At 43.7% G+C, this 10,321-nt stretch overlaps 1 protein-coding gene across 2 annotated transcripts; it reads left to right on the forward strand.

The window, feature by feature from the left end:
- The first annotated feature begins 1,252 nt into the window (after positions 1–1,252).
- caly (calcyon neuron-specific vesicular protein) lies at positions 1,253–8,368 on the forward strand. Of its 2 annotated transcripts, none has more exons than XM_020049480.3 (5): positions 1,253–1,629; positions 4,196–4,431; positions 4,826–4,945; positions 5,085–5,198; positions 6,888–8,368. In XM_020049480.3, the coding sequence occupies exons 2-5, from the start codon at positions 4,303–4,305 to the stop codon at positions 7,125–7,127; spliced, it is 603 nt and encodes a 200-aa protein (XP_019905039.1). In that variant the 5' UTR covers positions 1,253–1,629; positions 4,196–4,302; the 3' UTR covers positions 7,128–8,368. The 2 variants fall into 2 exon arrangements, with proteins under 2 accessions (XP_019905039.1, XP_010871317.1); XM_010873015.5 differs by having other exon boundaries at positions 1,253–1,563.
- The last annotated feature ends 1,953 nt before the right edge of the window (positions 8,369–10,321 follow it).

A 10,321-nucleotide genomic window follows, 5' to 3' on the forward strand; every position in this document is an offset into this window, starting at 1 on the left:
CCATAACCTAATTGATTCTCATTTTCATTATGTTCTCCCAGGGTCCTCACTCACTCCGTCTCCCAGTGAACAACTAAACCTGAGGCGGCCGAACAGAACAGTCTGTCTGTCACACTGTGAGGCTGACACGACTCTCCCGCTAAAGAGGAAGAAATAGAGGGTGTGCTTTGAAGTCACACCCCCGCAAAGCAAAGGTCAAAATAATAAATGTAGGCCCAATTGAAGGGTATGCCGTGGGGGGGGACAAAAGGTTTCAAAAGGGGGGCACATTTTGTATTTTTGGTTGAGCAGTCTCTCACAGTGCCCTAAAAGCATGATAAATTCATAGAATTGGGCAGAACCAATGAAAGAGTGGCAGGGGTCCTTTGAGGAAGGATTTTTTTTTTTTTACTTGGCAGACAGGCCTAAGTCCTGCATCCTTCTCGTTTTGTCGGCCATCAATCTTTCTTTCATCCCGCCTTTGCCTTGCTCTCTGTCTGTTTCTCTTGCTTGCCTACTCTCTTAGAGACACTTTCGCACGTACAGAAACACACAAACACACACGCGCGCGGTCTCTGACAAAGATGATATCACTCACACACAAACACAATCAATCTCTCTCTCAACACAAACACAAAGTGTGTTTTCACTTTTTCACTTGTTTGGAATCTGCATCACCTTTTCACCTCTATTGAAAAGGCATAATTAGAAGCACTGATACATCACAGAGCCATCATATAGACAGGCACGGCAGCTGTTGCATGTCACAGTGTGGCCATTGTTGATCACAGCAGGTCACGTTCATTAATGTCCCTCTTTGAGGAAATACAGGGACGGTCACGTGAAGGCTAACGTATGGGGATTTAAATGAGCACGTTTTGTGCAGGTAACGTTTGGTTGGATTAAAATGTCCACAGGATCATGTCGTCGTTTTCAATAATTGAATAGTTGACATGTTGATCATTCATACAGATTAATGACTTTGGTTCATTTATTGGCCTTGTATTGGTTTTGAACAAATGTAAAATAGCTAGTCCTGTATACATATCACTGAGTCAGTTCCGCAGACACAGAATAAGTCTATTTCTGGACTCAAAATTAGGTTTAACTTAGGTTTTGTCTGCGAAACCGGCCCATATAGAATAACGTTGGTTTTCCAAACAATGCTCATAAAATATTTTCAACTACTTAATATGTAGGTGCAGCGACATTTTGTCAAATGCAATACTAGCAATGTGTCCAATGTAAGAAGTATCGTCAACATGTTGATCTGACTGCGTATGGCTCAGGAAGATAAGGAGCACTCAAGGTTTTGTTGGGATCCCACTTCCCGTATAGCCTACCCTTTTTTCTTTTAGGCCTACCCATCTAAACATGTTCACGTTTACAATAACATAGCTGGTATAAGTTACTAAATAAACGCTACATTTCCTTTGCTTTATCAGTCCCAGAATCTCGCAGCCACGTTACATTCTGTAGCGCATCACGTCAAGGCGCCAATTACTCTGGAGGACGCAAAGAGTAGCCTACCGAATTACATGCGCAATCCTTCCGTGAATCAGACATCACCACATTATCAGAACGGTAGGCTATTCACCGACCTCTGCTTTTATGTACCCCGCGACACAACCCTACTCATCATCCCTCAAAGTAAGTTATTATTCTCCTTAGGCTTTAGAGTGTTGAATATTTTGTCATTGTTTATGTGGGTAGTAAGCTATAGGGGCTTTGTCTGCTTTATCGTGCGTGCATAAATACGTACGTACGCGGTTTATATTAATGGCATTATTCTGAGGTCACTTCCAAAAAAAGTATTGCATGTAAAAACTAAATAGATGTTTTATCCACCTATTCGCGTATCAATTATAATGCAGTCTGATGCGCATTGCGTGATGTCCTACCGCTGATCCCCGCGCTATGATCTGAATCGAATGCTTGAAATGAGGAGCCAAAGCTTGAGTTCCAAATTTTCAAATATGGCATTGTCATTTACGATAGGGAGTCTGTGTTCAAATGAGCCAACGTATCAATCTTGTAATGCAATGCCTTTGCAGGCTATCCTAGAAAGAAACTGCTGGGTCTCAAGCAGGCTGTACCATGAAATAGGGTTTAGGGTTACGTGTGGTGATTATAGAAATACGTCTTATTAAATTACATGTTGTGATAGCTTTTGTAAGTCACGTCCGTTTTTGTCTTGTTCGTATTCAGGGTCTTTGCCCCGGTGCCGTTGGGGTTTTTAGCCCAGTCTCAGCCGCAGCAAACGTACTCTTTTCAATGCAGCAAGTTGAGACAGATGCATTTGAGGAACGAGATAAGATTGGCGAGGCCTAGATACAGTAACAATATAATTATATATATATATATATATATATATAAATAAATATATATATATATATATGTATATATATACACACATATATTTAAATATATACATGTGTATATTGTGTATTTTCTGCATTCATATCACACATCGGTTTTTCTTCCATATAGCACTTCCAAATCAAAATATTCAGAGCCGATGGACATAAATATTAATAGGCTAGAAGAGATGAGGAGACCTGATTGTTTGTTGTAAATGCCATCCACGTTCACCTAAACCTTGTTTCAGTGCTTTACTGATGGGGGGCCATATTTGACAGCTTCTCCCAGCTCATTCGGCATAAACCAGGCATCAATCAGTCAACTGCATCACCATGGCAGCCACACCTTTCCTGCAATCAACAGGCTGAAGACATCGGGCATTATAGCCGCCCACTCGCACCGCATCGCAAAAACAGACAGGCTAATGGAACCTGTAGGACGTGTGTGTGTGTGTGTTGTCTGCCTCTGTTCGTGTATGTTTGGCGTACGATTGAACCTGCGAAACAAATGACCTCTGCCCTCTTGTGCCTATTGTCATTATGAGTCATTCTCCCGGCGGTACAGGACGGCCAGGTACAGGGAAAAGGGTGTTGCGTTTCACTGTGGGAACAGCGGATCCTGGCCGTGTACTGACACGTCTAGATGATTCAGCGATTGAGGAGGAGGGAAAGCATGTTATCACGTTGTTCAGACCCACACAGAGGACATGATGCTCGTACGGCATCTTTACCGCTGTCGCCGCTATACGCACCCACTCACACAGCTTATATGAGGCGCCTAGGAATAACTGATCTTGTGAACGCTGTGAATTCTGCACCATGCTGAACGACATGGATAGGACTTGGTATTGAAATGCACACAATGTAGACAGAATGGTTGCTGAGTAAGCCTAGACAGGCTGAAATAAAACAAGGTTTGTTGGGCTTTTAGGCTATTTGAGTCATGGAAAGGTCCCCTGGAGGGTAGATTGTTGATGTAAAATTGGCTTTTTGCATGGAACAGCGTCATTGAAAAAATTATTTGGCGTGTTCATGATTTTTGGACCTTTCTTAGGCCTCAGAAGACTTCATAATATTTTATCTGTGGTTTCAACAAAGAATACGTTTGTTTGGTATTTTATGATATGGTTATGATGTTATATAATAAGGATTTGACAAACCCCCCCCCCCCCCCCCCAATTTTTTTTTCCAACATTTCTGTTTTCATTTTCCAATATTCAGAAATGTGTGTTAAAGTTACTGGAACTGAACAAACTAGTCGTATCTCAGGTCAGGGGTCGAATTTCCAATTACTGAATATGACACCCAAAGATGAAACATTGTGGAGAGGCATGGATGACGGAAAATGGATGAAAAATGCCAGCCTTAATAAATAATTTCTAAATTCTGCTTCTAGATACAGATACCAAATGTGTCAACAAAACGTGCTGCACGGGACCATTCTATAGAGCAGACTGTGTAAAAATCCAACAAATCGAGTGTTATATTTTCGTCAGAAGAATCATAAAAGCCATCATCACACAAACCTCTTTGTGTTACAGAACATAGCCTAATCAGAGGCATTTACCTCGGAACAGATAATCATTTTAACATTATATTCAATTTCAGTACTAACTGCACAGTCCTACACAGTCAACCAGTGGATAATGCAGGGACACCAAATAGGCATTATAAGGTTTCTGTTGTGTGCCTCGGCTTCGAAGGCTTCGTTTACACAAGCAGTCCACTTGTGATATCTTCTGGATCCGTCAAAAAAAAACATCAGATGTGAAACAGCGGAATTGCGGTGTGCGGCAAGACACGGTCTGCCAGCGGAAGCAGCCTAATTATTCACCGCCATCTGTATTCCGATCCAGATCGTTCAGATCGTCGTTGAGAAGAAGAGCCGGGCAGATCTGCGTTACCCAGCGCCGGTTCTTCGCCGCTGTTTTCGTCTGTGTGCAGATAATTTGGCCGGGTCAGAATGGTGAAGCTGGGCAGTAACCTGGCTGACAAGCTGGATAAGGAACACTCTGTGGACGACGGCTTTGATAACATACCCCTCATCACCCCTCTGGAAGTGAACCAGCTCCAACAGCCGTATACAGACAAGGTAATAACTAGTGAGTGTGTGTTTGTGTGTGTGTGTGTAGTACGATGTGTGTGTGCTCTAGTTCGACCACAACAAAGCCTCGGTCCAACCAACGGAGCTCGTTGCTACACACGTTCCGTTTGTTGCACGTTACGTTTCTTACACATGTCCCGTACTTCCTGTCGCGTGTTAACAACGACCTTCTGCACGTTCTGTCCATCCATCCCTTCCGAGCTGGCCGTGGGTGCCTGGAGTGGAATTCTCTCTTGTAGCATCGGCCTTACACAATCTCTTCTCACACACCCGCACACAAGCGCAGAAACACAATGCTTTTTATTGACGAGGCAGACAGAGGCACAGGTCCAGCTCGGCGATCTGAGGGTGGTTCGTGCGTTGTGCTGCTCTTCCTCCGCAGGTAATTGTGAAGACCACGACGGAATATCAGCTGCAGCCGAAGAAAAATAAGAAGCTGTACATGCCCGGCGTCAAGAAGCTCAATTTTAACCTGTACAACGAGGTGTCTGAGAAGGTCAAGGTAAAGGGTTATCTGGGTTTTTATAGTACATACTGTACGAGCACACACTTTTTCCCAGTATTACATTTGCTGAAGTAGTACTCTGGCCAGAGTGCTGTGTTTCATGGACCGCTCGTGTGTGTATATGTGTGTGTTCCAGCTCACTGGCTTGATCCTCATCACCCTTGGATTTCTGGCGTGTCTTCTGTTGCTGGTCATGTATAAGGCTCTGTGGTACGACCAGCTGACCTGCCCCGAGGGCTTCCTTCTCAAGGTAGGTAACACACATAAACAGTCTGACTGGCTTACTGGGCCTGTGGGCAGATTTGGATTTCTTTTTTTTTTTATGCATTTTTTTAAGTCCCAGACAAGGAGTTCGCAGCCGATCCCAATCTTTTCCTCCCCGGGGGCCGCCAAATCACATTCAGTCGCTCTTGTGGATCACCATTCGCTGAGACACACTTATTTATTTAACAGTGTGTTTTAGTGCAACTGCATGAATTAAATTAATAGATACAGGCCTATTGATGTTATTATTATTAACAAAGCACATTGTCAATAATTATGTAGAATTGCTTTAATAATTTATCTTTAAAACTATACATTTTTGGCGATTAAAGTCTTTTACATGCGCTGACCATCAGCAGTACCACCACATACCACCAGGGGTCCGCGGACCACAAGTTGAAACCCAAGAAGAGGTGGTTCGTCCTGTTTTGGTCACCTGCAATGTCTCTCAGAGGCTATAGAGTATTTTGAATGAGTTCTTATTGCCGCCTCCATGTACATAATATTTACATACATTACAACTCAACCGATGCACCTGTATTCTTGGTACGCCATATTTTCCCACCAAAGACTTCTAAAGGATTCACCCCCGCTCTTTTTGTCTCTCTTCTCCGGGAACATAAAGCCATTATCTACTCATGACACCTTAAAGGCATCGTGTACTCAAGGCAACGCTCCACGCCTGTTACGCTCTTTAAATGCCCCCTGTCTTTAAAGAGAGAGAGAGGCAAGGTTTTCTGGTCAGGCAGTAGATTGGGACGCCTGTGAATCAGAGAGGGGCCTTTAATTAAGGCTGAGCGTGACTAAACTGTGATTAAAGGCTTAAGACGAGAGGAAGGGAGGGAGGTGGGCAGAGGGGGCCTTCCGGCAAATGCTTTTGAAGTTAACGGGTACAGTGTAGCTCTCAGCGTTTTTCCGCTGCTAATGTGTTGTTTGACACATGAAAAGAAGGAGGAAAAAGGAGAGTCTCCGCTTAGCTGAAATGCATATAGCGCCGAATTGTTGCGTGAGGTAATTGTTCGCATTACCTGGCAGGTAGTCTCTCATATTATCTGACATGGGCTTGTTCCGTGGGCCAGTTCGACTCAAGGGAAAACTCTCTCAGAGAAAAAACTCCCTTGAAGTCTTTCCTTTCAGGGACAGCTTGACAAATTGGAGGCGGTTGTTCATTCTCCCGTCGACTGCGTCCGTGTTCATTTATCTGAGGACGGCCCCGCTCTCCTGTTGCCTGAAATGGCACGGAGCTGGCATGTTGAACCAGGGCCTGTCGAAAGTCATATTCCGCGCGGGGACACTGTTCACGCTCGCCCACGCCGCGGAAACAAAACTCTGCACCGCGTGACTCACCTCTAATAAGTAGTGTCAGTGAAGGGTGAGGCGGTTGAGTGTGGCTTGCCCTCTTCGTGTACGGCGCTCCACCACAACCCTTGTGATTATGATCGTCGGAAACCCAGCTGTGTTCAACAGTAAAAAGAGGCTACATCACCATTCGTTAACCCCCCCCCCCCCCAACCCCCCGACTCTCCCGTCTCCCGCAATGCCTTGGTTAGTTTTCCAACAGAAACGCTTAGAGAAGTGAGTTAAAAGCCTGTTCACTGGGAATAGCCTGCGTTACTCCCGGCCGCGAATCGACTGTGTTGACCCGAACCCCCTGTCTTCCTCCTCCGCCGCGCAGCGCAGGCACTGCACCCCGGCCGTGGCCCTGGATCCCTGGTACTACACAGAGACCCAGCGCCAGGACCCAGGAACGGCGCCTCGCACCAGCAGTCTCTACACTGCCCTGGGTTCCCTCAACCAGGCCAAGAGGGCCGGCGCCATCGTCCCCGAGCTTCCCCCGTCCCCTTGGTTACCCGTCATCAACGCCCTGAAGCAGGCTGAGAAGGTCAAAGAGGAGGCGGCCCGTTCCAAGGAGTGAGGGAGAAAGGGAAAGCAGAATTTCCACGAGGATGGGACAGGGAGTAGGAGACGAAGATATGAGGGAATTTTTGATTTCCATTCCCAAAAGGATAGGGTTAGGAAGAGAGAATTGAGATGGAGAAATTGGAGAAATAAAAGTGGTTATTCACTCAGTGGTGTATTCTGGGTAACATTCGGAGTGTCTGTTTAGGTGTCAGCGAATGTGCCTCATTCGCTGTAAAGTTCATCCCTGTGGTGTTATCAGTGACTGCCAATGCCTTGTTGGAATGTGTGTGTGTGTGTGTGTGTGTGTGGTTGTGTGTGTGTGTGTGTGTGTGTGTGAGAGACAAGTGAGAGTAGGAGACGAGAGGTGAGAAAAGATAACGTGCGTGTGAGGAACTTTGGAGAAGTGAACATAAAAAGATTCAGTGCAATTATCACTAAATTCTCCTCATCAGACAGATGCTTTTCAGGTTGTTATCTTAATTTATTCTGAACTGAATGTAGAGTATCAAGTCATTAGTAAATGCAGTCTAAAAATGATTAGTGCTACCTATCTAAATCTGTTCATGTTCTACAGGGAAAACCTGGATAATATTGTGTTTTATTTAACCTTTATTTTAGCAGGGGAATATTGCATTTACTGTAGTGAAATAAACCGTATTTTTCCTATTCAGGCAATGCACATAGCGTGCATTACTTTTTAAAAATGTATTTAAAATCTGATTGTCAAAAAGGGTTGACTACTTGTGTACAAGGATCCGGTGTAATTTATTGCAGAGGTATTTACATAGCTTTCCTTCAGATGATTTTGAATGTAGTAGAGTAAAAGCTATACAGTTCTAAATGTTTCAATATAACAGTAACTACCTGAATTATCTGTGTATTTTGTGTTTTTTAGTATTTATTTACCTGTCTATTTATTTATTTTATAAGCTATTTTTCAATGTCTTTTGGTTTGGGTGAAGAGTTGTCAGCATTTCCGTTTGAGATTGAGCCTTTTTTTTGGATGAAAACGATATATTTGAATTCATATAAATTTAGCATTCGGCATTATTCATATTAACAATGGAAATTTGCTGTATTTTTACCATGCTTCATATTGTAAATATAAATGTGGTCCTTGGTGTGTCATTATGTCACCATTCACCACCCAGCCTTTATAAACCTCATCGTGTTCTGAGTGCCAAAGGGTTATTTCAGATCCATCTGCTCTTATGTCATCAATAAAGTGTTAAAATTTCTTGTTCATAAACTGGGGCTTGTTGTTATGGCTTTATTATTGTTTATAGAATAAAAGCTAGGTTGCAATGCTTTATTAACTGTTTCAGTTTGACATTTACCAGCAATTTACAGTGTTTCAGTGGAGTACATTGCAAAAGCAAAAAAGGGAAGAAAAAAAACCTGAAGTGTTTAAGGAAAAATCACTTAGATGAAGAGCAAAACAAATGTCACTGACCTAAAATCCAAGGAAGAACTGACAGTGTTAATTATTTTCCCTGTTCATTTCTCATATATGACTGGTATGCATAAAATGCAAAACATGACATGCCTCTTTTCTTAAAACCTCAGCTTAGCTATTCAGAATTGAGCCATGTCCCTTTGGTTTCTCTCTTTCCGATTGTCTCTCCATCTCTCCTTCACTCTCTTTCCTATTTCTGTAAGGCGCTCTGCTGTGAGGCTGTCTGCATCTCATTTACACTCACATATTTTCACACCATTGCTCTAAGATGTGTGTGGATTTATGCATGTTTTGTATGCGTGTGTTCGTGTGTGTGTGTATGTGTGCATGTGTGCCCAGCCACGCTTGTTAATTAAATCGACATTACGCCCAGTTTAGGCTGTGATGGGATTTTTTTTCCTCTCTCTCCTGCCTCCACATGCAGTTGCTGAGTGACATTCTTTGGAAGCCGCTTGGCCTGGGGCATGGAACTACATTAGTGTTAAAAAGTATTTATTAGGGCATTTACAGACCCCATGCTTGGTCAAAGAATAGCAACTTATGCCAAGAAGGCTGAGATTCGGAGCTGGAGGGAAAATCATATAAATTCTGCTGGGTAGTCACGTAAAGGCCGCCAGTCCCGTTTCCCTCACTTTACAACATCAACAGATCTCCACAGTAAAATAGCAGGTTGGCTTTTAATTTGTCCTGACTGTTTGGAGGCTCCACATTCCCCAGTAGATTGCGAGAAGGTCTTTGCCAGAAGTCATTTAGGCATTAGCCTGTAATGTTAGCCATAATCAAATTCCTCTGTTTTTTTCTTCTGATGTTACACAGAACGGAGGAGAATGTGATTGTGTGAGAGAGAGGGGGTGACTAAACGTGTCAAACGTAATACTCTCTCTCTCTCTCTCGACCGCTGAGGAGAAAATGGGTAAAAAAAAAAAGATGGGTAGACAGGAGAAAGGAGGCAGGTAAGATGCCATGAAAACAGAATAAACAACCAATAGAAGGTAAGAGAAAGACAGAAGAGAGACAAAAGAGACATACTGAAGAGGGAGATAGAATATAAAGACAAGAGAGATGGAAAAGAGAGACAAGGGTCAAAGGCAGAATGGAAAAAAAGGAAGAGGGAGTTTGAGAGGGAATGAGATAGAAAAGGGAAGAGCAGAACATAGAGAGAAACAGGAGGAGAATCTGAAAGGGAGCGAGAGGGAGAGAGGAGCAGACAAGGGTCCGCCCAGCCTGGGGGTTGAGGTCGAGGTTGACCTGAGTCTGTGTGTGTTGTTGTGTGTCACAGTGGGTTCCCTCTACACTGGCGCCAGATGGGAATGTCACACAAACACACATCCTCCACACACACACACACACATATACAAACACACACACACACAGAGACCTGGCTTTGATGATGATTGAAACACTATCCACGCAGCATAGTCCCTGTGGCATGCTGTTCTAAGATGGTATCGATGGGACTTTATCATAACTTATCACAGTGTTTTATTTCCTTAGCATTGTTATCTAGCTGAAAGGTTATTAGATGACGGCGAAATAGCCGGTGATACTGAGGAGGAGCAGAGGTTTGTAATTAGGGATCTGAAATGAGTTAAGGCCTTCAGACACCGGTCAAAATGAGTGCCCTCTACAGAGAATGTGGTGCCATTGATGACATACAGCAGAGTTAGTATGGGGGTTTCTGAGGTATGCTGCCCCCTAGGGGAAGTACCTAGGGGTTGCAGAATGGAATTCAATGTAGGAGAGTTCTCTGC

Source organism: Esox lucius, chromosome 9 (genome assembly GCF_011004845.1).
Source record: "Esox lucius isolate fEsoLuc1 chromosome 9, fEsoLuc1.pri, whole genome shotgun sequence".
NCBI lineage: Eukaryota > Metazoa > Chordata > Actinopteri > Esociformes > Esocidae > Esox > Esox lucius.